At 36.6% G+C, this 26,018-nt stretch overlaps 2 protein-coding genes across 19 annotated transcripts; one reads left to right on the top strand and one right to left on the bottom strand.

The window, feature by feature from the left end:
- Positions 1 to 1,997: 1,997 nt before the first annotated feature.
- SMC3 (structural maintenance of chromosome 3) lies at positions 1,998 to 11,998 on the top strand. The gene is made up of 28 exons (XM_086652596.1): positions 1,998 to 2,895; positions 2,991 to 3,080; positions 3,199 to 3,300; positions 3,395 to 3,571; positions 3,655 to 3,785; positions 4,124 to 4,202; positions 4,288 to 4,445; positions 4,553 to 4,628; positions 4,841 to 4,969; positions 5,040 to 5,184; positions 5,603 to 5,733; positions 5,948 to 6,100; positions 6,184 to 6,373; positions 6,541 to 6,674; positions 7,343 to 7,501; positions 8,472 to 8,780; positions 8,968 to 9,144; positions 9,332 to 9,415; positions 9,500 to 9,709; positions 9,801 to 9,890; positions 9,987 to 10,108; positions 10,210 to 10,365; positions 10,500 to 10,607; positions 10,757 to 10,817; positions 10,990 to 11,124; positions 11,253 to 11,340; positions 11,435 to 11,507; positions 11,634 to 11,998. Exons 1-28 carry the CDS (start codon positions 2,746 to 2,748, stop codon positions 11,755 to 11,757), a joined length of 3,741 nt encoding a protein of 1,246 aa, XP_086508722.1. The 5' UTR covers positions 1,998 to 2,745; the 3' UTR covers positions 11,758 to 11,998.
- A 3,301-nt stretch (positions 11,999 to 15,299) lies between these two features.
- Positions 15,300 to 26,018, bottom strand: SDG25 (SET domain protein 25). 18 transcript variants are annotated; one of them, XM_086652599.1, is made up of 20 exons: positions 25,673 to 26,018; positions 25,316 to 25,521; positions 24,618 to 25,200; positions 24,382 to 24,498; positions 23,577 to 23,900; positions 23,272 to 23,487; positions 23,042 to 23,179; positions 22,609 to 22,956; positions 22,201 to 22,527; positions 21,448 to 22,062; positions 20,610 to 21,261; positions 20,332 to 20,490; positions 19,774 to 20,192; positions 19,578 to 19,700; positions 19,358 to 19,438; positions 18,589 to 18,642; positions 18,351 to 18,502; positions 17,762 to 17,928; positions 16,631 to 16,778; positions 15,300 to 15,619 (listed from the first exon to the last, which is right to left on the bottom strand). In XM_086652599.1, exons 2-18 carry the CDS (start codon positions 25,486 to 25,488, stop codon positions 17,907 to 17,909), a joined length of 4,503 nt encoding a protein of 1,500 aa, XP_086508725.1. In that variant the 5' UTR covers positions 25,489 to 25,521; positions 25,673 to 26,018; the 3' UTR covers positions 15,300 to 15,619; positions 16,631 to 16,778; positions 17,762 to 17,906. The 18 variants fall into 18 exon arrangements, with proteins under 18 accessions (XP_086508725.1, XP_086508740.1, XP_086508731.1 ...); XM_086652614.1 differs by having other exon boundaries at positions 18,594 to 18,642; positions 23,314 to 23,487; positions 25,635 to 26,018; XM_086652605.1 differs by having other exon boundaries at positions 23,314 to 23,487; positions 25,635 to 26,018.

Raw genomic sequence — 26,018 nt, forward strand, 5'->3', positions numbered from 1 at the left:
TAACCTTTCCATCTCCCACTTGTTGTTCGTGGATGACTGCATCATTTTCGGTAGAAACTCTCTCGATAACATTCATAACCTCAAAAACATATTAAACCTATTTTGCTCCTCCTCAGGGCAAACGTTAAATTACGCTAAATCATACATCTTCAATTCCTAAAACTCCCACCCAAAGTTCAAACGCATGATTATGCGAACCCTAAAAGTCAAATCTGCCTCCACTTCTGAAAAGTACTTAGGAGTCCAACTCTTCATTCGAGCTCAGAAAACCAAGGTATTTAATAACATTATCGAGCAAATTAAATATAAACTTTCTAAGTAGAACCACTCGCTCCCTTCTCAAGCGGGCCGAACGGTTGTTATTTCAGTTGTTGCTTCGGTCATTCCCCGATACCAGATCCAATGCTTCGCAATCCCAAAAAGCGTAAGCAAAAGCATGGAGACTCTTTAAAAGTCCTTCTGGTGGGGAAAGTCTAAAGGTATATGTACCAAAGCATGGTCATATATCTGTCTCCCAAAGAAATAGGAGGATTAGGTATCCATCACCCAGATTTGGATAACACATCCCTTCTGAGTAAATTGGCGTGGCGCCTCAAGTCTGAACCCGAAGCTCTTTGGGTCCAAGTCCTAAAAGCCAAATACTTTCCTACCTCGACCACCCCTGAGCCAGCTAAATCACACCACTCTTGGAACTGGAAAGTCCCCAGGAAACATTACAATCAGATAGATAACCTTATCACCTGGGAATTTCACTCGAGAGATAATATTAATATTTGGGCTGACAGCTAGGTCCCAGGCATCAACAACACCATTCAGAAGTCCAACAACTCAGCCCTAACTAAAGTCTCTAAACTTATTACTAATAACAACTGGAACGAAGACATTCTCATGGCCATATTTTGATGACCTAACTCAAAACCTTATCAAAACCATCCCTCTCCATAACGAAGGTCCCGATCAAATGAAATGGTCTCTTACAGAATCAGGAAACTTCACTGTTAAATCTATGTATCAACACCTCAGTCTCCATAACCAACCTCAAGCTCCCCCCTCTAAGAACTGGAACTTTATCTGGTCCTCCCAACGATTCCTCGTATAAAACTCTTCATATGGAAGATTTGTACTCATGCACTTCCTGTTTGATTCCGTATAGGAAAGTACATCGGTAATATTTACTCGTGCCTCAACTGTCCACAGATTGAAATCATAGAACATGCACTTTTACATTGTCCATTTGCGGAAAACATCTGGTTTTACTTTAATATTATACCGTCTTACATAGAAAACTTAGCGGATTGGATCTTTTCTTGGAAAGATCAAAACCAACTGAGTTGCACTGCAAATAATATTCACTTTGTAACTATTCTCTGACATATTTGGAAAACTCGATGCGACCACTGCTTTCAACATTCTAAAAACAATACCGGTTCGGTGATAAACCTTATTAAGGCTTTCCCAAAAATCGATAGCATAACCATTAAACTGACTTCTGATGATAAGGTAGAAAAATGGCAACCCCCAATGCATCCATACTTAAAAATAAATGTTGATGCATCATTTACTAATATTAATATGAATATAGTGATGCAGGGGCACCCGGCGTGGAGACTTTTTCCATGACTAAACCGGGCCATGGGCCATCCGGCCATGGAGAGTAGCTTTAGGAAGTCCCAATTTTAGTATGATTATTAGAGAATTTAGGTTTAGGAAATTATGTTATTTTAGTATTTCCAATAAGTGGAAAGGTCCAGATTTGAGTCTAGTTATTTAGGAAGTTGCAGTATTTTATTTATTTAGGAAAGTCTAATTCAAGTCTATCTAGGAAAGTCCAGAATCCTATAAAAGGATATCTAGTTTGTCCATTATTCCCATGTTGAAGAGAAAACCCAATCAAGTTTAATCGAGTTTACAGTTATTTAGAGTTATTTAATCGTTATTTAATCGTTCTTCGTATTAGTTTATTTTATTCTTAAATTCCGCTGCGTTCTACATCATATAGGTACTAGCTTCATAGTGCACAATGATCACTCTAAATTTGTTGAAGCACATGTAACATCTACCAGAGCTCGAACCAGGGAAGAAAGTGAAGCCATAACTATCCTTAATGGGCTGACATGGGCAGAGGAAAATAATAAAAAATCAATCATCCTGGAAAGTGACAACATTAACTTTATAAAGCATCTGAAAAACTCGAGACATAAAATACAATGACAATCAAAGATACACATCCAAAGAATCAGAGGTATCGCTAGGCGACTGGAGAGCGCCAAATTCAACTACACAAAAAGAAATCTAAACGAACAAGCTGACAAGCTGGCAAAATGGACTCGCAAGAAGAATAAATCGAAGATCTGGAAAAATTTACCTTACTTTTTAGTCTATATGTACTGTAATAATACTCTTGTTGCTTAATGACATTTCATATTTCAACAAAAAAAAAAAAAAAAGAGTAATTGTGAGGACATAATCTATGTGCTTACACAAGAGAGAGTAATTAACATCTGACTAATGAGTCGGCCGGAAGACCAGTCCTTCAATCTGTTCACTCCATTTTGAAAATTTTCGTCTTCCCGCGTTTTCTTCTGCAATAAACCCCACAGAAGAAAAGAAAGAGAGAGAGAAAGTGAGGGCAACTGAGAGAGAGAGACTGAAGATACTTCACCAACAATAGTTTTCATCTTAACCTAATTTTGCTTGTTTCTTTCGTTTTTCTCTCTTTCTACGGTTGTTCATTTAGTACCTAATATGGGGATTCCGACCGAGTCAGTCTCCGATCCAGACTCAAACGTAACAGGAGGCTCGTCATCAAGAAAACCTAGGTTATTCATAAAGGAAATGATTATGAAAAATTTCAAATCATATGCTGGAGAACAAAGGGTTGGCCCTTTTCATAAGGTTTGTTTCAATCTAGGGTTTGTTCCAATTTCTCTTTTACTTCTTTAAATCATTCTTGTTAATTATTCCTTTGCTGAATCTTTAACTCAAATCAGAGCTTTTCGGCTGTTGTTGGCCCTAATGGTAGCGGAAAGAGCAATGTTATTGATGCAATGCTCTTCGTGTTTGGAAAGCGAGCAAAACAGGTACTTTCTATCACTACCCAGATTTGGTAGCCCTAATTCTGCTTATCAAAGATGCCCCTTTTTACCATTTTTTCTATTTTCCCCTAAATTTCATTCCCCCTTTTGTGATATTTCGTAGATGCGTCTGAACAAAGTTTCGGAGCTAATTCACAATTCAACTAATCACCAGAATTTGGATAGTGCTGGTGTTTCTGTTCACTTTCAAGAGATAGTTGATTTGGTAATGTACTTATCTTGACCTTTTTTGCTTCCTCAAAGTGTTCTTGACTATTTTGGGGCAGCAGAATTCATGATTCTTGTTTTGTTGGTTATAGGACAATGAAGAGTATGAAGCTGTTCCGGGTAGTGATTTTGTCATTACTAGAGTTGCACACCGGGACAACTCTTCGAAGTACTATATAAATGATCGTATGAGCAATTTTACGGAAGTCACAAAGAAATTGAAAGGCAAGGGAGTGGACCTCGATAACAACCGATTTTTGATCCTTCAGGTACTTGGGTTGTTATATGATGTGTAGAGTACTGATTTCTGAACTCATTTTTTTTTATAATCTGTTTGTTTTATTGCTATTAGGGTGAAGTCGAGCAAATATCATTAATGAAGCCAAAGGCTCAAGGGCCTCATGATGAAGGGTTTCTTGAATACCTTGAGGATATCATTGGAACTGATAAATATGTCGAAAAAATTGAGGAATCCTTCAAGCAGTGAGTCTTTTTCTTTTTTTTCTCATGAAGTGTTTCTATCCTATGGAAACACTCATCACGCTGAGGTTTGGAAACAAATTTATTTTCTTACTGAAATATTCCGAAGTCTAAAGCAAGAAAAGATTTATGTTTGCTTTTGCGCTAACAACATAGGCGATAATACAGTTGTCAGATACTGTTCCGCATTGAACCTTCTAAGTTTTAATTCATACACTCCGAAGTTTGATTTTTTTCTACTCACATTGTTAATAAGGGTCTCTGCTTTTCTATATTTCTAATTTTAGGAAGAGATAAGAAATACTAACACGGCATTGGGTTGATATTTGTTATATTTTCAGTTTGGAATCCCTTAACGAGAAAAGATCTGGTGTTGTGCAAATGGTAAAATTGGCCGAGAAAGAAAGAGATACTTTGGAGGTAGATATGTGTTTTGCCGCATACGCTTTGATATTACCAAGTTATAACGAAAAAGGATGTAGGTAAATATGTTTCTGTGGTTCAGGATGTTAAGAATGAAGCAGAAACTTACATGCTGAAGGAGTTGTCACTCTTAAAATGGCGAGAAAAAGCTACCAAATTGGCATCTGAGGATGCTAATTCTCATGTGGTTGAAATGCAGTCAAGTGTTTCCAGCTTGGAAGAAGATATCAAGGATAGAAGGTATCTGTTTGGTAACTCTAATTTGATTCTGCAAACGTTTAAGTATACTAATTTCTAAGTGTTAGCACAATAACAAAAAATTGCAAATTGCTGCTTTCGAACTTCAGGGAGAAGATTCAGGAGAACTCTAAAACATTGAAGAATCTTGAAGCAGAACACAATAAGCACAAGAAAACACACGAGGTTCATACTGTGTCTTGCTGCGCTTTCATAAATTGGATGTAGGATTGATTGTTTATTCTCTCTATATGAATGTGGTTATCAACTGTGTCTATCAGAAGTATATGGTTCTTGCAATAACAATCTAATTACTAGTACAGTAATACCTTAGAATTTCTATGAATCTGACTGAGATAGTACCCTTTCTCAAACATCTTGTGCTTGATGCAATATAGGAACTCGAGAACAATCTCAAAGCCTGCAATGATCAATTTAAAGATTTTGAAAGGCAGGACTTGAAACACCGGGAAGATTTAAAGCACGCAAAGCAAAAGCTTAAGAAGTTAGAAGAAAAGCTTGAAAAAGTAAGTAGTTGTACTCATATAACTTATAAAGTTCCATTTGAACAAATATTTTTATATTTTTCGGTTGCAGGATTCATCTAAGATTGAACAAACTCAGAAAGAGTGTGAAGACTCCACGGATCTCATACCTAAACTTGAGGAAGAAATACCTAAAGTACAGAAGCTTCTAATGGACGAAGAGGCAGTCCTAGAGGAAATCAAGGAGAACTCTAAAGGTTGTGCTTCTGTTAATTTTCTTAACTTGCTTTATGACTGCACTTAGTAAAATTTCCTTCGCGACATTGATATGGTTTGTGTGTTCATGGCCAACATGGTACATGGGGTTGTCACTTATCATCACTATCCCCTAAAAGTTGTTCAATTACTTATTGAGTCACTTGTTATCTGGTGCTGTATGCCTATTGTGAATTCCTAACAGTTTCAATAGCTTTAGTTGAAGCTTCCAAAGCGTTTTTTATGTAAATCCTTGTCAATTATTTTCTGAATTCTCTAAGTATAGCATCTTTGGAGATGAATTATCTAAACTACGGTGATACTCCGGTTTTATTTAATATATATCCAAACGAATTTAGTTAATGAATCTATTATTGATCTTTTGACTGTGATATACTGTTTCCATGAGATGATATACAGTTGAAACAGAGAAGTATCGTGCTGAGTTAATGGAAGTTCGTGCTCAGTTGGAACCCTGGGAAAATCAACTGATTGAGCATAAAGGAAAACTTGATGTTGCGAGTAACGAAAGCAAGTTGTTAAAAGAGAAGGTGTGTGTATAACTTGGTAGGATCTATATTGTTATATGAAAAAGTTGTTTGTGATAGTAGTATTGCTCTTATTCGAAAGCTATGTAGTTTAAAGATATGAAATATAAGTTTCATTTTTTTGAGATCTAAGGACTCAAAATTCCATTTTAATAAGTTCAGCATGTGGCAGTGATATTATAAGTGAGTTGGCTGAATGAATTCTTTTATGTTTTAGCATGAGGCTGGTCGGATTGCTTTTGAGGAGGCTCAACGTCAGATGAGTGACATAGTGAACGAAGTTGAAGAAAAAAGTGAAGGTATGAAGAAGATTCAAAATGATCTGGAGAAAATAAAGCATGAAGCACAAGAAGCTCGAAAAGTAGAACAAGTATGTGTCTCTCAGTCTCTACTCTTCGGCATGTTAGAATTATAATCAGTATTAGATGGGTTAAGAACAATTTTTCCGTACAGGAATGTAGCAGGGAACAGGAGTTACTCGTTCCTCGTGAACAAGCAGCAAGACAAAAGGTTACGGAGCTCTTATCTATTATGGAATCAGAAAAGAGTCAGGGAGCTGTTTTAAAAGTAATACTGCAAGCTAAAGAATCAAATCAAATAGAGGGTATCTATGGACGGTTGGGTGACCTAGGTGCAATTGATGGTACAGTTTTGTGTTTATTTTATTAATCTTTCATCTGAATAATGTTAGCGTAAAAGCTGACATAACAGGGGGTCAGGGTGGAAAATTTTCTAAAAAACAGAACTTTGACCTTTGATGTCTTCGGATTCTGTTATTTATTCTCTAACAAATTTGTGTGCCTTCTGTAGCAAAATACGATGTTGCTATATCAACAGCATGTTCAGCCCTGGACTATATTGTGGTTGAAACAACTGCTGCAGCACAAGCATGTATTGAGCTGCTTAAGAGGAACAATGCTGGTTATGCGACTTTCTGGATACTGGTATATGCTTCTATTAATTATTCTTATTTTTCGAGACAATTTGTTGTTCTCAAAATGTATTCCATCTTTTGTATATGATTGAACGGGCATCTGAAGCTCCTCAAGTACTGCGAACAATGACTTGGGAGTGGTCAGTGAACCTTGACGGCTTGACCTTGCATTCAATTATTCTTAGCTGTTAGTTCCACAGAAGCAGATCAATCAACATTACCTTATAACATACTAGGGCTATCTCCTAGTTCCTTGAGAGAATGCTTCCTCTCATGCTTTAGAAACCATGCCCAGTTTTAGTTTCTTTTGCAAATAAATATAACATGTATATTGGTCAAACATTAGATATTTTGACCATGTTTGGAGCCTTTGACTATATGATGATTGTATGTGAATATTGTAAAGTGTTTTTCTGAAAGTTTAAACATTTGATATCTTCAGTAGCTGGATTACTATACATGCTAAGAACTTTATCACTTAAACCCACATCTTGAAATGTATATGAATGGTAATTCTTATGAAGAAAAACCTAATAAATTTTAAGACTTGCGAGAATGAAGAATCATATGTTATTATGGGAATGATTAATTATTAATGAGCTTAATGTCATTATATGTGATGTGCTGTTGCTTGATGATTGCATCTCACTAGCTCAGAGCTTTTAATTCCTTATGCAGGATAAACAACTTCACTACTCAAACAGGTTGAATAAAAAGGTAAGTCCTCCAGAGGGTGTGCCACGCCTTTTTGATTTGGTGAAAGTGAAGGACGAAAGGATGAAGCTAGCTTTCTACTCTGTCTTGCAAAACACAGTTGTGGCAAAAGACCTTGACCAGGTATCCTCTTAATACTCTTTCTCTCTTTACTTCATATTACTGGTCTTCGTAACAGCAATTGCATGATCCTTGTGTTCAACTTGATCTGAAGTAACATCGCTCTATATCTTTACTCTCCCGAGTGTACAATGATTTGTTTTCCGAGAAGGCGACAATTGTGAATTCGTGGCCAAATTTGTGAGGTGTACGCAGTACGCCTCACAACTTAAATGCGCATGCCTTGTTTCAACCTTCTGATTTGTACGCCTTGAGGCAAACAACAACTGAATCGCCTGAGCTGTACACCTTGATCAAGCTTTTAAACATTGGATATATAGATATGTGCATTTATACACCAACAACTACGAATTATATGCGTCATCTTTAAGGAGTTGTGCAGCTATTATGTGGTGGTACTATAATTTTATTGACGCTTGATGAGGAAATGCCCAGACCTGTGGGCTATAGCCAATAAGCGACTAATGCACAACGCTCAGCAGCTCAAGATAGATGGTTGGAAGCAAGAAGGGCTGTTTATACAGATTATAGATCGTATAGTTGCATATTGAGATTTAGATTCTAGAATGAGTGTAACCTCAGTACACTGCAATTTGAAAATATGCTAAAATTTTCATGTGCAATTAACATGATTCCCATATATAATGCTGCTGGTATACTATCAACAATTTGATTTCACCATGAGATTTTTCACGATATTGTCCAATATACAGTAGGATTCACCGTGTTTTGAGATTTATGTTTCACAAATGCTAAATCCAAGTGTCATTGTGTCAATATTACTATGAGTGGTAGCTGATGTTCACTTGTTCTTCAACCTGAAATGGTTATTTTATGTGAACGGGCCATTCACTTGATCATTCTAGAGAATCTGTTTCTGATGTTAATCTCTTGTTTACAGATCTGTTATTCCATGCCAGCCAATAGCACTAGGTGAAATAATAATAGTCTTATTTTTATCATATGTTGTCAGGCTACAAGAATTGCATATGGCAGCTGCACGGAATTTAGGCGTGTGGTTACACTGGATGGTAAACTAATTGAAAGTTCCGGTACAATTGCTGGTGGAGAAATGAAGCCACGTGGTGGTAAGATTGGCACATCTGTCCGAGCCACCAGTGTATCTAGAGAAGCTGTTGCAAATGCTGAAAGAGAGCTAGCTACACTAGTTGACCAGTTAAATGGTTTGCGCGTAAGAGTTTCTGATGCAGTGAAGAAGTATCAGGCCTCGGAAAAAACAGTTAGCCATTTGGAAATGGAACTAGCCAAAAGCCAGAAGCAGGTAATACAGGATTTCGTATTTGGTTTCAAATTTTATAACCAAATTGCAATACGGCTCTACAAGTACTAATGAGGACTTACGAGGGGCTTACAGAGTCCAAAATATGGGAGAGTTTATCATTCAAGTTCCCATCAATAATGTAGCGGGCGTTCTTGACAATGCATTTAACCTTTTTCTCTCTGAACAGGTAAGTAGTTTGAGTGCACAACACAGTTATATTGAGAAACAACTTGATTCTCTGAAGGCAGCGTCTAAGCCAATCAAGGAGGAGTTGGATAGACTTGAAGAGCTAAAGAGTATTATGTCCGTTGAAGAAAAGGAGCTTGAGAGGCTTACCGATGGATCCAGAAAGCTGAAAGAGAAGGTTAGATTGAAATACTCCTCAAGAATCATACACCAAATCTAATGAACAGTTGTGTTTATGCGATCTGCTAATATTCTATTTATGGATTATTCCTGCAGTACTTTTTTGCTTATAAATGCGTTGGTAACCAAATTGTTTACCATTTTTTTTCTCCTGGTTTGCTAATAGGATGTGTTTATCTTTTAAGGCTTCGGAGCTTCAAAATAAAATAGAAAATGCAGGTGGTGAGAGATTGAAAATCCAGAAGGCGAAGGTCAATAAAATTCAGTCTGTAAGTATAAATTTCAACTAAATTAATCGCAATTCAGAAGCCATGTAAACGAACTTAAGCAAATCCACCTTTCCCTCCTATCAGGATATTGATAAAACTAGCACCGAGATTAACCGTCGTAAGGTTCAGATAGTAACTGGTGAGAAACTAATACAGAAATTAATCAAAGGAATTGAAGAGTCAAAGAAAGAGAAGGAGCGCATTCTCGAGGATAAGCAGAATATGCTTGCAGTATTCAAAGAAATAGAACAGAAAGCATTTAAAGTCCAAGAAAACGTTAATAAGACACAAGAGGTATTTACTTGTTACTACTATATTATACTTATTACCTTGCAACTTCCATGTTTATGTGGATGATTAATTTCTGTAACTGTACAAAATACAGTCGATTAATCAACATCGCGAGGTGCTGGATAAAGCAAAAGAAGATTATAACAAACTAAAGAAACTAATGGATGAGATGCGTTCTTCAGAGGTTTGAAGGATAAAGATTCTTTCATGTCTATCCAGTAATGCCTGAGTGAATTCGAATTCCGACTTTTGCTCTTAAAATTTGTTGTTAATTGTACAGGTTGATGCTGATTTTAAGTTGCAAGAAATGATGAAGCGTCTTAAAGAGTGGGAAATGAAGGGAAAGGCGTATCAACAAAAGCTTGAAGATATCCAAGTTGATCTTGTGAAACATCTCGAACAGTATGTCCTCTTGCAAAAGACCGTGCTGACGTACAAGAAGGTTTTTTGTCATAACGTTTTGTAAGGTACCTCTGATCTGAATTACTTTTTTGTCATCACAGAATTCAAAAAGATGCAGTAGATCCTGAAAAGCTCCAAGCAACACTGGCCAATGAAACATTATCCGGGGATTGCAACCTAAAAAGGGCTCTTGAAACAGTAGGATTGCTTGAAGCAGAATTGAAAGAAATGAATCCGAATCTTGATTCCATCGCAGAGTAAGCACTTCTCACTGTCCTTTCTATTAATCACCTCTCATGTTATGACTTCTTACTCTACAATACATTTCAGGCATTAGTTCCTTTAATGAATGTCATACTTCTGTTTTATCAACTTCTTTATCCTTTTGAAGATATCGGAAAAAAGCTTCTTTGTACACTGAACGGGTGGAGGAGCTGAACACAGTAACTCAAGACCGTGATGAACTGAAGAGGCAATACGATGAATTGAGAAAGAAACGGTAGCTTTGCCTGCCACATTATTTTTATTCTTTTGTTTTCTACATGTTTTTCTTCCATTTTCTTTTCTTATTTTATTATAACATACCCCAGGTTCATGTTGCCATGTTATATCACTAATTTTGTATCATTCAACTTGGCATGATAATAGGTTAGACGAGTTTATGGCAGGATTCAACACTATATCTCTGAAGCTGAAAGAAATGTATCAGGTATGTGATTATGTAATTTATTCCCTGCCGTTATAAATCTACAGTCTTCTTACTGAAATTTTAGATGAAAAGTATGTACTTGATCAAACTAAGGACAAAAAAAACCCCATCTCCTTATGTTACGTCATTAACTTGTTCGGACTGTTAAGTTTGATCCGTGAACCTGCTGCAGATGATTACACTTGGAGGCGACGCAGAACTGGAACTGGTTGATTCTTTGGACCCATTTTCTGAAGGTGTTGTTTTTAGTGTTAGACCTCCAAAGAAGAGTTGGAAAAACATTGCAAACTTATCAGGTGGAGAGAAGGTAAATCTATAACAAAACCGTTCATGGCCATTTTCTGTTCTCATCCTGCTTCCATTAATTCGCTGAATTCGAGTACTATATTTTGAATTATAACAGTATTGACATTTAAACATGGTTTTCTTTTTCAGACACTCAGCTCATTAGCTTTGGTCTTTGCACTTCATCACTACAAACCTACTCCACTTTATGTAATGGATGAAATTGATGCTGCTCTTGGTACTTCCTCGCCCACTTCTTGAGAATCGGTTTTTTTTGGGTAATATCTTCTTCTTAGCGTTTTGATTTTGGTTTCTCTAATGTCGTTCAACAGATTTCAAGAACGTATCAATAGTAGGGCATTATGTGAAAGATCGCACAAAGGACGCACAATTCATAATCATAAGGTATAACCAACATCATTCCGGTTAACAATGATAATACTATTTAAAATACTCTCTTTACTTGTCATTATTTGCAGCAATTGATCTAATCTCTCTGCCCATTTGATGAAATATTATGTTAATTTTCAGCTTAAGGAATAACATGTTTGAGTTAGCGGATCGACTTGTTGGAATTTACAAGACCGATAATTGTACCAAAAGCGTTACTATCAATCCTGGAAGTTTTGCGATCTGCAAGAAACCCGTTTCATAGATTTATGATAGCCATTGATAGGTTTGATCCTTTTAAACCTCCCACATTGGTCAGGAAGAAGCTTCCAAGTATAATATATGTATTTAATGAACTTGTTTACATATATAAATTTACGAAATTGACTTGTTGATTCCAAGCTGCTTTATCTGCTCAATATTTTGTGATTATTATACAGTTTTTTGCTGCTCTATTAGTTTGGAAGCAATTTCTAAATGAGAAGATTTCAATTTGGTAGAATAAATGGTTCTGAACAGAAGAATTTGTTATTTTTTTTTTTTTGTTATTGTTATTGGGTGGTTTGATATTTTGTGAGCTTATTATATCATTTGAATGAGTCAATGCCTCTTCATTTTTCTCAACACAACTAGTGTTTGGGGGGTATGATGATTCTAAGTCTCAAACCATCCTCAGGGTCCCTTTTTTCTCAGACTGAGGAGGTTCTCGCAAAGGGATAACTTATAGTGAGATGAGCAGTAAGAGATAGAGAAGAATTAAGGAGCCAAATACAATCAAGTAAATTTTTTGAACTAGAAATAAAGATCCCTTTAAGTCAACATTAATTGACTAAGTCTTTAATCAATGACGATTATTTTTAGATATCCTAAAGCCGATACTTCACTAATTTGACTCAAAGACTAAAAAGAAGTTATAATTATTCATTTGGACGAACCTGATCCAATGAATCAAATAAAACAAACATTTCAAATCTGACTTGAGCCAATACATATTGGAGATATAAGTTGGAAAAAACAAACACTACTTAGAAGAAGAAAGAAAATTCACCTCATATTTCCACATCTATGAACTTGGCAAAGAGAAGAATCAAGATTTCTCCATAAAATACTCAAGAGATGAATTTATGTGCATAATTTTCATCTCAAATTTGACTTCAATTTTGTGTGAAGTGATAATAGCCACCAAAAGAGAAATCACATCAGACAATCATGAAATATTTTTGAGTTTCCTCTAAGAAACAAGATATTTACAAATCACTGCCACGTGTCATCCGAATTCTTAGCTCTCTTGCCTTGGTCCACATCTTAAATATTACATACATTACTCTCTTTCACATACAAGTTGGACCTTTTAGATGGGTCGATGACCCAATTTATACCTTACAAAGAAACAAAATCGCTAAAAGTATATGTTTCTATATAGATGTTACGTTAGCAAGTTTTTGAGTTGGCCCAGCCTATCCAACTTGGACGCGAGCCATAGAAAGCACAATGGGATATGCAGAGGGAAGAGAAGAGACTGACACCGCCACGACCTGCCGGATTCGAACCAGCAACCAGAAGGATCTTACACAGTTAGTTAACCATGTTTCTATCCTTTGCTCTTCCTTTTGAGCTAAGGTCGTCTCAGTTTCATAAATGTAAACCCAACCAACTAGAAGTGTAAATAGGGCATGTCTTCCCCTTCCTATCCTTTTTTTCTTACGCAGGATGCGTGAATCACCTTTAGTCGCGTAAATATGGAAAATTGATCACAACTCCCTCCATATGCAAACAAATATTTCCCGTAAAAGAATTCATTAAATTTTTTGAGCTCCAACACTGCATTAAGTTTGCACAGGTTCAAGCGAGTGCAATTCTCACAGATACCCCATACATATTATGTACATAACTTGCACAATTTAACCAAAACCCTTGTGAAATTAGTTATTTAGCCCAAATTCCTAGTACAAAACCAATCATATAATGAGTTTTGCCACCTTCTTAGGTCAAATGGAAATTCTTAAGTCCTTTTAGGCACAAAATCCATACACATGAAGATACTTATCCTTGACTTTTCTTGGATCTTTGGCAGCAAATTCAAATTAAGTATTTCATTTGAAGCTTGATATACTTTGGCTAGTTTGAGTATTGACAGACTTCATCGGTTCAAAGAGTCGACTTCCCTTTTGTGGACATTTGCGGACAATGGTATAACTTTATTCCTATTTGGTTACAAATTTTTAATCGGAATTATAATTAGATATTAATCTGAAGACCCAATTTCTTGTTAGTGTACCATAAAAGACATGTTATGTTCAAATCCTTGAAAACTTCCCCAAACCTTACTCTATTCAAATACTTCACTCATGGTGTTGATGTTAGGATTATCCCATATTGGTAGTGCAAGGGGCGCAAGGTGAGTTTATAAATGCAGGGGAGAATTTTTCACTTATTGAGCTAGCTTTTGGAGTAAGAGAAGCCCATGCCCTCCAACAATTGAAACCTTAATTTTCTTTTTATTTTTTCATATCTTTTTTGTACCAAAAAATAAATCATGCATTTTGGAAGGATGAGAGTTTCAATCTACCTCCTTTGGTTCATGTTAAACAACACATAGTGTTTGCTATTTGTAGCTTCAAAATGAACTCCATATATTTTTCTCTTGGCTTATATGGATTAACTTCAAAATATGCAAATGTCGAAGAATTACGATGGGTACATTTTGCAAAATAGTCACCGCACACGAAAACTCACCACTGCTTCATTGATGACACTTACCTAGATGGTAAGCTAACCGGACTAGCTCCAATTCAAGAGAACAAATATTTCCAATTTACACTTACTTGGCCCTTGGGATAGCATAAACATGCAATCATCAACCGCCTCATGTATTCATTTATTTATTTATTTTTATTTTTTAATATATACTCTCATAGACACAAAAGACCACCTTTTAAGAGCATTTCAGCCGTTGGATCTAAACACCTTGACCTATATTTTCATATCTAATAGCTAGAAACACCAAAATTTGTGTATTTGTTTGTAGATTTAAGACCAAGTTAGTAAAGTGGTTGGCCCACAAGTTTTTCTCCAACATTTTAGTGAGGTGAGAAATAAATTTGGCAAATTGAAAGATGGAAAGAGCATACCAGAGTTAAGTTTTATACCCCTTTTTGATGATCTTCCATTAGATTGAAATTCTAGGGTAGAAATATCCTGCAAAAAAAGTTATTTAAAGAATAAATTCATCCATTTTGAAACTGCACATGCAATTCTAAAAAAAAAAACAGATCAAATTCATCTACACAACTAAGTCCCAATCAGTCTAGGAGTGTGGATGTTCTTTCTTAGCACTGTTTTAGCTGAAGATGTGTCCAGATCTGCTTGTTGCAATATCAGTAAGCAGGTTATTTCCTGAATTCGAAAAGTTGATCTATCAACTTGTTTATTTCGTTCGTAAAAGTTCAACAGAGTTGCTATTAAGATTGGTTTCGAAATAATTCCTCTTAAATTTTTAACTCATTGATATCAATCACGGAATTATATTTTTATAGTTCTCCTTCATGAAGATCATGATCGGACGAGTACTCAGAAAAGATAACCATGAAGGTGGCATCAAGCAGATCTGGCTGCATCTTCAGAACCCAAATTGCGGCTTTGAAGAGAGATGCTGTTACGAGACAGAATCCTAAAGGAAGAAGCTCCACTGGTCTTCAATGCAATTTTATGAAGAAAAAAATTGAAAGGAAAGAGGGTTAATCTCAACCACCAAAAGATTCGTCCGAAAATAAGAGTGAAGAAAGAATGATCTGAAATAAGACAATATTTTCACAAAGATTTGAACATTTAAATATCTGAAAGGTTATTATATGTGTTCAAAATTGTTGTTGTAACAATTAAATAAATACTATAATATGCCAATTTCTGTACATATATTTGATATTTTCAATTAAAACCTTGTCTATGGATTGCAAAAATAAACCGATTTACAATACCAAGTGAAGAAACTCATCTGCAACTGCGGAGAACGATTTACAAGATTGCAGTATACCAGTGCTCTGACCGTGGGGCAAAATTCCGAACAGAAGAAATAATCTCGGTGTTGTTCGTTAGCTCTTATTCTGGCAAAGCCCTATCGAATTAACCTGAAACACCATAAGATCCATATCAACACACAGATTGGTGGGTACAGATTACTTCAAACAGAGACCAGTTACTTTTTCCGCATTTCAAACTTGTCTCGGAGAATTCATTAGAATGATTCTTGTAGATTCAAATTTAAGCACTTCAGCAAAAGGAAGCATTGTATTGTCACCACATCGAAATTGTAGCTGGGTCCAGAAATGGGCTTCGCGCGACAAGGACGGAATCCCAAGTCAGCCTGGTGACCCTTGGAGTAACCTAGCCAAGATTATTACTTGATTCTTTTTAAAATATACTTATATAAATAAACAGACTAACATAATAGTATTTCTTATACAGACAAAAATTTCTATTTAGCACTTATACCGACAAAATAAATCCAGAGTACTGACTACTTAGCAACCAATCTACCATACCAGATGATCACAACCCTTTCTGACCACCATCAATGTTTTATAAAACTTTTAAGGCAAGGCGAAGCAGCCACCTGATGCCTCGAGGCATACATATTTGAACTTGAGCATAAAACTTGTGCATCTAAAATCACTAGTTATTTTTAAGTTGTTGAGCAACACAAAGCACTTGGGCCTTTATATTATGTAGTAAGTAGAAGAACTATGTTATGTTTTTATGTAATTGATATTATCTTCCTCACAAAAGAAGAGTTTAGTATCCATCGAGACGCTGCCTCGCCTTCTGAGAGAGCAAACCGCCTTGAGGGGTAAAAACGTATTTTAAAACATTGACCACCATACCACTCATAATCTATGTGAAATCGTAGATTTTGTGATACTTGTCAATCAAGACGAAAATTCAACGGAAAGACATTATTAACATGCAACAAAAACTTCATTGAATTCAAAAAATTTGTCTAGTAAAAATCTCTAATATTATCAGGACATCAAAGTTTCTGCACATATATATTAATTGACAGAAGTAATCATGGAACAGCCTTAAAATCATGTGTTAGAAAGCTGACTTGAAATAATTCTGTGAGTTGGCTAGATACGTACGACTGAGTGATAACTCCACCAAGAATTTGACATCATTGTTATTTCTTCAGTCAGAACCACCTAGGAGTGTAAAGAGCTCCTGCAGCAAGCAGTTTTCCTTCTTAGTCCTCCCACTTAACGGCGTTTCAGCTCTGTAACAGAGGCAATGCTACAAAAACGGGATAACCAAAATTGTATTTTTACTGGAAATTTTACCAACATCAACAAATAAAATGCCGATTAACTTCAACCAGAAGAGATATGCATGAGGCAACAATTGCTACTTTCTGAAAAGGTATTTGGTCACTCACATAACTATATGTTCTACTTTTCCAATATGCTATTGTTTTGACGATTTTACTTTATTAAATTGACTAATTTATGTTTCAATAAGTATTGAATATATATAGAGCTATACAGTTTATACAATTGGGGCCTTAACACCTCTACAAATTTCCTACTCTTCAAGTTTCAGCTATCCCTGCGAACCTTAGACAACGGTACAAGAGTTAAATTGGAAACTAAAAAAAAAAATCCCAGCGTGTGATTGTGTGAATGAAAATCAGCATACTAAGTCAAGAATACGTCGGATAGTCCTCATCACAAGGACCATTTATGAGGTTCTATGGACACTTATCATCAAGTACGGACCTGAAGCAGTCCTCATAAAACTCATTATACTCCTCCCGAGGAACCTTCTTCAGGATATGAATATTCAAGAATGACTAAAAATATCTACTTAAACACTGATCCGTTGAATAGAGTTCACTGTATTATGCTATTCTTAAGAATATTAACTGCGAAGCAAGTATCAACTACCATGTACCTTTAATGGCATCTAAAGTTACACCAAGCTTTTGGTTACACTAATGGAGACCACATGAATCCCAACATATAGGTTGCATTGGTGTCTAAATTCTAAAGTCCAATAGGACGAAGTAGCGATTCAAGGTTTTAAAACTTGTACTTGAATATGATACAAAGTGCACAAAAGTTCTAAATATAGAATGACATTAAATAGATACAAGTATTCTCGCTTGATGTATGTAGGCTGGTTCCAGGACATCTAAAAATATCAAGTGTCACACTTGGACTACCAACATTGATATGATGTATTCGGTAAAGGGATGAAGGGCTCGGCAAATAACGTACCTTTCACCTTTTTGCCATGTATGTAATGATTGTACCATATATTAAACGAATGGTTTGCAACAATGTTGTAGAAGAAGAAAGATGTGAAGAAAGCTGTAGAATAGGCACTTGAATGTATGAACCAACCATAGATGAGTCCGACTTTCTAGTTCATAGATCCACGGCACCTGAACCAAAACAAAAATTATTTAACCATTGGCGATAAAAATAGAAATGCAGATTAATGTATGACATCTACTTCGACAAAAAGAGACAAATGCTACACTCATGGAACTCTCTCAGAGCAAGAATTGTGGTCTCTGCTAATGACCTTGCATTTGTGTGAAAAAAGAATGAGGAAGTGTTATTCGTTTTTTGCTGACATATAAAAGTAGCTCACAATGATTTCATCTTTTGTAATGAATTCAAGAAACTGGAAAAGGTCTAGATAAATGAGATCCCAACTTTTATAAAGAATCTCGTGCACTATACAGAGAGAATCTTGTGCTGTTTCAGTTCCCACAGGTCAACTATAAAGCACATTACTATTTTTTCCTCTATTTCCATAAGTGGAGTTGCATAATGCCTGATCAACATTTACCGTCCATACCTTTTGGAACCACAGTTGCAAGGAATCTTTTTTTCCTCAAGAGGAAATTTGTAATTGTAGGTTAGTTCTTCACCAGGAGATATATGCCGCTTTGCGTAAATGAAGATTTTTTTCTGACCATCAACAGTAATAACCTTGGTATAGCAGTTTGGCTGAAAAGAAAGAAAAGAAACAGTGTGAACAAATCAATATATCATGGATTTCCTTCTTCCCAAAGTACATAAGCTCTTGTAGCTACCTCACATGAGTGGTTTATAAATCTCGCAATTCCTCCACGCTTTGTAGCATCAACCTACACTTGGGAGATGTCCTGAATTAGTTTCATGCAATTCAGATTATAATTTATTTATAAGAATTATAATACCGAAGTTTTACAAGTCTCCGACTCTCACACAACAATATTCCGGAACAAATCCACAGTTCCAGTGTTCCATTCAAATATCATGAATATAATTTAAGCATTGCTACATCAACTTATAAATGATGTGAGACAATCATGTAGGTTAATTGCACCACAAAATGTTCCGACTCCTTGTTGGCCTATACTACAAAATTTCCCCTTATCTACTACCTCAATTACTATTACATTATACTAGCAATAATCATCTGCAATGGACTCGTCACAAATTTTTTTGAACAATTTGATTGAATTAAAAGAAAAACAAATACAAAGCCCTCAGTGTCCTTAAAAGGCGGATACTGGGGTATGCATGCAGACTTGTCTGCAAAAAGGACTCATCCCTATAGCTATAATACAATTAACAAAATCAATCTGCATCTTTCAGAGGGCCCCTGTCAAATATGGGCCACTTGCATTAGTAAAATTTATTGAGGGGGTAAAGGAACATGCAGACAGAAGCACCACAAAACTAAACATTAGTTGTTTGTATCTTATATGGATAGTCCAGAGTAAGCAACAAAACAAAATATAAATAGATACCAGAAGCAGAAGTATATAACACAGGGCTTAGCAAATCAAACACAAGATAAAGCAGTAATTTCTTTACCACATAGCCATCATCCAATCTAAAAAGATAGCTACTGCCTATTCCCATCTTTTCGTACTTAAGCTCACGTATATCTGATATCTGAGAAAAGATAGAACGGAAGTATGAAGATCCCCAAAAAAACAGTCAAGTAGTGTCTACGAGAATGAAATAAAAGAAATATAACTAAAGCCTTTGAATACGCAGCTATTATTCATTAAATGAGATCAGTAATATTTACCCGAGAACGAATCAATTCCCCTACATATTCAATAACAAAATCCTCGGCTTCAATTGGCTCTAGTGCAACAAGACCCCAATCATGAATCTTACTACGTTGGAAGCGTAGACGCTTTTTCCGCGCCTGGAAACACAGCAAGAAATGAGCTCCCAACAACCAGATAAATACTCTGTTACCAAGAAAAAGCTTCAATTACCTTCAACTGGGTAACTTTAAGAAGTTCAGCACCCTCTGCAGCAGCTAGAAGATTACGAAACTTAATCCTGTTTGTTCTTGCAGATAAACCTTTTGCGTTAGCAGACTGAGCCGTATAAAACTCAGAACCAAAAGATCGAATTTGAGAAATTTGAGTTCCTCTAACACGAGCTCTCTCTGCAGGACTTGCTTTTTTCGCCCATTTATGCCACTCCCACCCACTGATGGAAGACCGAGCACACCCATCTGATTTAAAACCTGCTCTTCGTTTTCTTAACTTACTTGACTTCACCCTTTCTACTGCCATTTCTTTACTCTTTCCCTTTCTCACAATTCCATTAGCCAACTTCAGAACTTTTGCAGGAGATTCAGTCTCGTCATCAAGTGGGAGCTTCCTTTTCAGATGTGGTGGCTTATCAGCTACATGCGCGAAGAGTAAAACAATGAGCCCACCTACCAGTATACTTCGTGCTTCGAAGCAGATGAAGCGAATAAAAGGGAAATGTGACAAAAAACTGCCTTCAAGAATAAGGGGGGACACCAACTAGAAGTTACATACCACTGCGTAGTTTGTTCGAACGGTCCCCAGTAAGTGCCTCCTGGAGTACATGATTATGGACATTATTTTCCCTGATGTTCTTCTTTTTAGAGTCCTTCGCTGGACTTGACAAAAGTTCGACTTTACCACTTGGGTTATCTTGTATAACCTCATTTCTACCTGCACAGCGAAGTTAACTCTAATGCTTACTCACTCTAGCTACTAAAACCACATAATTTCAATTAATGAAATAAAATAAAGTTCAGGGATCAGGAAACATAATTGAAATAAGGACATACTCTGAGTAACACAATTCAGATTCCTTGATTTACGAGTATTTGGCTTTCTAACTGGTGACTCATCATCAGCCAACTTATCTTCAAGAATGGCCCGCGAAGATATGCCATTCATAGGAGATGCTGCTTTACCTTTTTTTCTTTTACACTTCGAAGATTTTCCTGTGTGATCATCAGCCACGCCACTCACAAGAGATGCTGCTTTGTGTTTTTCAAGTTCACACTTCGAATGTTTCTCCAAGTGATCATCAGACAGTTTCTTTTCAACGACCCCCTGCATAGATATGTCATTGACAGAAGATGATACTTTACGCTTTAAAGGTTTTACAAAGCAATCATCGGCTAATTTATCTTTGACGCCCCTCTTGAAACTCATACCCTTCACAAGAGATGATGATTTAAGCTTATTTCGTTCACGCCTTGAATCTGCATCTCTTGATTTCACCAAAGGTACATGAGCAATTTCCTGATTCACTGAGTTGTCTGGTCTAATTAAACCAGTGTCATTTGAAGCCATACATTGTGACAAAGATCCTAACTTCCTGCGCACCAACTTTTTTTTACGAAAACGCGTATTCTTTGATTCCTTCCTAACTGTTTCTGGTACATCTGGCAAATCAGTGTTTCTTTCTTTACCATTATTTGATGTTCCTTGCTGAAACAAATACATTTGACAACAAAAATTTATCCTAAGGACATGAAATAGATTGAAATAAAGAAATTAAGGAACTATACATTCAGAAGAACTCCCAACATGAATAAGAAAGTCCACAAGAAAAAGTAGGTGCTACGTGAATAACATGTAATATAGGAAAAGACAAAGAAAAAACATAATCATTACCTCACTAGTCACCGTTGGATAACATTTTCCAGAGTGTTTCAATACAGCATGCGATGAACGCAAACACTGTTGAAGTGCCCCATCAAGAACTGAAGAGCTCCACTCCTCAAGTACGTCACTGTGCAACTTCTGTCGGCACATTGACAGTGCAACATACTCTCCCAGTTTGGACACAAAACTATTTGACTTCAATGATTGGTATTTGATACGATCAGTAGGTATAGCACATTCTTCGAGCCCGGGAGGTAGTGGCTCACCAAACTCATAGTCATCAACGATATCAACTACTGGTAATCCCAGTCTCTCAAATGCCCTTTCAGGACGAACTAATGGAGGATTTTCAATTCTAGGAACAGGAACCTGGCAAGATGATCTTGTTAGAGCATCTTTTGGGGCACCATCAGATAAAACAACTTCTGCAGAAATAGCAGGCATTTTCAACCCTATATCAGCAGGCACATCAGGGCGATCCTGAGGACATACTAAGGAAGAGGTATGATCAGATAAAATAACTTCTGCAGAAACAGCAAGCATTTCCAACCCTACAGCAGGCACATCAGACCAATCCTGAGGGCATGCTAAGGAAGAGGTACCCTTGTCTGGATCGAAAGCTTCCTGTAGACAATCATTTAATGTCATTTACCAAAAATTAAATATTAAAACCATTTTTATTTACCATAACTACAACAAAAAACATGAATTTGAAACCAGCTATTTACAGATAAGGGAAGTCAGCCTCAAAGAAGAACTCACCGTAGAAGAGGTCTCTATGATAATATTGTCACTTGGGCCATTTATGTCTGCCGAAGCCATTACCTTCTTACATTCCTCCTCCACGAGATTCTTGAAGTATTCAGATAGAAAAACTTGTGCGGACGAACATAGTGCATCTTCTACTGCCTCTTGGATATGTTTCATGTTCTCACGATATTGGATACTGCAAGATGAGTTATTTGATTTTTCTGGCGCTGCCCTCGAGCAGGAAAAGACTTCTTTTGCCACAGACAGAAGTTGGGAAACATTATTAGGGGTCCTTGGTGCAGGTCCAAAACCTGGGGGACAATCATCAGACTCTGGCTCCTGCATAGCCATGCAAATATGGTTTCATATACAGAAACTGTAAGACTAATTGTTATGAAATTCAGTACAAGAGCTACGTACAACTCCTGAAGGTAGCTTCATTATCACATCTCGAGAATCCTCAAATGGCATATTATGTTCCACGTTAACTATGCTATCTGGCCCAACAGAAGATTCCGACCACCGCTTTCTCTTCCGCCAGTTACACGAATAATCTGATATAGGATCATAAAATACAGCGTTCCACGTGACCTCCACACAAGAATCAAAGAATGCTCTGCGACTTATAGATAGTGCCTCCGTATAATTTTCAAAGTTCCCAATAGATTTCATATTTTTGGGAGATTTTATACAAATGTCATGAGGATCAGGTAATGAAACAACATCAGTGGAAGCAACTTCGACTTTTCTCTCCTGAACATTCTCAGCCTGTTAAAGCAATTAAAAAGTCACAAAACGTGGCACATTCCCCTAAATTTTATAGTATCAGTACTTCCATTTGAATGTAATTTACCTCTCTTCCTGTTACGGAACGAGTCTTGTACTGTTTTCTAGTATCAGATGAAGAAACGACATCTCTAGAAGCAACCGATCCCATTGAAAAAACATCTTTAGAAGCAACAAAGTCCGTTCTCTCCTCAACAACCTCAGCCTGTTAAACCAAAAAATGAACCAAAATGTGTTACCTCAAAGTCGCCAACTAGATTTGTATAGCATCGATACTCTAGTTTTAATGCAAAGTACCATTCTATCTGTTACAGCACGATCCTTGGACAGTTTTCTGACCTCAGAACCGAGATGTCTAAGATCCTTCTCCATGGACGTAAGTTCTGGTATTGGTTCAACACTTTCAATAGATCTCGTGTTTTTAGGAGATCGTGTAGGAATTTCACGAGGAACCGCAGAAGGAATAGTAACCACGTCCGCGGAAGCAGCAAGATTCTCTCTAGCCCCAACAAGCTGAAGCCAAAAAAGAAAAGAAAAGAGAAATAAAAAAATGTTTACTAACAACAATAACATCAATATTAAATCTTGTTCACTCGAAATACCTTTTCATTTGTCAAAGAACTTTTCTGGATAGCATGTTTTCTAGTCTCCAATTCAAGTTGTCTTTGAGCTTTCTTCATGGCCATGAAATCGGGTATTATACTACTAACTATCTCATCTAGCACCACCCTACGTGCTGCTTTCATGATTCCAGAGTGCAACTGGCTGGAGACTTCTTCTGACACTTCTGTTATAAAACTATGTGTAGAGCTGGTTTTATCATTTCCAGACTCCACTCCATCTGCTGTATCTGATCTATTTGTTGTCCATGTCTTTAGAAGTGATAAAAGAGTGAAGGGTTGAAATCTGCTATCCTTGTGATATATCTACAATATAAAGTTAGGTTAGTGGGTGCATATAAAGGTCAGATTTACTTGCACCAGAAGTTACAAAGTAAGTGTCTGGACTCTGAATCTGAACAAATTAAGAATTACAGGTGTAGCTTGTAAATGCACTCATGTAGAAGGGTAGTTCAGACACTGCAAGATTCAGCCGTTCTTGCCTTGTTCTTATCACAAATAAAACAGAGACACGGTGATAAGTGCTCAAGAAAGGCCCTATTGAGTATAGATATACACCAGAAATACACTATACAGCAAAATAATTGGCAAAAATTTCCCCATAAAATGGAATGGCTATCTGAAGAAATAACATGACAATTACGGGTATAATCAAATGCAAGTTGAACCAAATAAAGAACTCCAACATTCCTACGAAGAGATGGAGTATTTGTGGTTCGTATCATTTGGTTGATTTAAATGAGTTCTGGTGAAATAAATCTTCAACTGCATAAATAGAGTAACTCACCATTAATGTATCCGGAAGATATCCATAATGATGCCACGAATATATTTCTGCAAGAGAATGTGGACCGCGTTTCCTTCCCTCGGTATCATCGAACACCCAACATGATTCTTCATTTGACTGCAACCATCAAGTATGTGTGAGATATAAACAATGACAATGTGTTACAATAACAAATTGAAAACCCAATATTCATTCCAATGTTTCCTTTTAAGCACAAGAAAAGAGAATTTCTGTACCATTGGCATATCAGATGAGGTCCAATTGGCCGCTTCGTTATTCGAACTTGTTGGTTCAATACCATTACTAGTATTATTCAATTGCGGCTGGGGAACTACCTGAGCATAATTCGTAGACGCCGCTGGTCCAAAGGAAGTAGTAACTCCACTAGCTGGCTGACATGCTGATGTAACTGGCAAGTTTGCACTCAAATAAGCAAAACCTGTAGCAACATGCTCAGGATACTGCTTAAAATACTTCAATGGCACAGAGTTTATTAGACTCCCATTAAGGACAGGATATACAGGAAGTTCTTCGGGCAAAAATCCAGTAGATAAACCCTCGAATAACTGTTCTTGAATATACGGACCACACATCTGCCCAGATTGATTCACATACATCCACTCACTAACATAAACAGGTTGAGGTTGAGATTGTGATTGAGCATACCCAGTTAAGCTCTGATCCTGGCATTGTGTTCCCTCAATACTACATGGTCGGGGAACACTACCGCCATTACTATTCAAGTAGCTGCTCCCCTCCATTACATGTGAACCCACTGTTATATTCGATGAAGGAGAAGGCAAATCATAGTCTGAGCACCTAAAGATGAAATTTTTATCAGAAAATAGAACTCATAAACATAAATGTCCTTCCCTTTTATTACAATTATAATCAAATTTTATAGAGAGAATGGGAAAGAAATAATCAAAAGTACCAGTAAGATAATTCAACATCAACTACATCTCCAATACATGTAGAAGAAACAGAATTAGTCGGTTCCGAGTGCAATTTCTTCTGCTTCTTCCTTGATATGAAAGAATCATCATCTTTTCGAAAATCATAATAACTCAAATCACTCGTACCAAGGCAAGAATTTAACGCAACCATGTTTCATTCGAAGATATTATTGTAAAGATGAACCTGTATAATAATCAAAGCAAAAAGAAAATAGAGAATGTGTTTAACAAAAACCCTAAAAAAAGATCAATAAACAGATTGAAAGAAGGAACTTTTTGGTAGAGAGATGAACGTACAACATTGAACGAAGAAAAATCTCTGAGATTGCACCGACCTAGTTGATGAGAGAGTGATTCGATCGAAGATCGTGATGAGATCTAGTAGTAAGAAACAGAAACCTAAGACAATTCAGGTCAAAAACGATTATGTTTGTGTAACTAGGTAGTATTTGATTTGGAGCTGAAAAATAGAAGTTCTTTAGGTAGAGGATTTGTTTTAGGGTTTTCTTTTCTCGGGTGGACGAAAAGGGGGACTGGACTCTCCGCTTGTTTGCGGGGATGGGGGCGTTTGGATAGACAGACGCAGTTAGGCCTTAGTTACTGTACTTGTCCAAGACAACATTCCACGAGGGTTCCATGTTTGGCACGCTGAATAAATGGCATTCTAGAATGGTGGTCGGT

Source organism: Eschscholzia californica, unplaced genomic scaffold (genome assembly GCF_041429995.1).
Source record: "Eschscholzia californica isolate CP2 unplaced genomic scaffold, dmEscCali1.0.p SCAF_1, whole genome shotgun sequence".
Classification (NCBI taxonomy): Eukaryota; Viridiplantae; Streptophyta; class Magnoliopsida; order Ranunculales; family Papaveraceae; genus Eschscholzia; species Eschscholzia californica.

Coding starts and splice junctions, on each gene's coding strand:
- SMC3 (XM_086652596.1), top strand. CDS start 2,746: ATGGGGATTCCGACCGAGTCAGTCTCCGATCCAGACTCAAACGTAACA. Junction 3,301..3,394: donor TTCAAGAGATAGTTGATTTG/GTAATGTACTTA, acceptor TGTTGGTTATAG/GACAATGAAGAGTATGAAGC. Junction 6,374..6,540: donor TGACCTAGGTGCAATTGATG/GTACAGTTTTGT, acceptor TGCCTTCTGTAG/CAAAATACGATGTTGCTATA.
- SDG25 (XM_086652599.1), bottom strand. CDS start 25,488: ATGGTTGCGTTAAATTCTTGCCTTGGTACGAGTGATTTGAGTTATTAT. Junction 20,193..20,331: donor TTCGAACAAACTACGCAGTG/GTATGTAACTTC, acceptor TCGCGCATGTAG/CTGATAAGCCACCACATCTG. Junction 19,701..19,773: donor TTAAAGTTACCCAGTTGAAG/GTAATTGAAGCT, acceptor CTGTGTTTCCAG/GCGCGGAAAAAGCGTCTACG.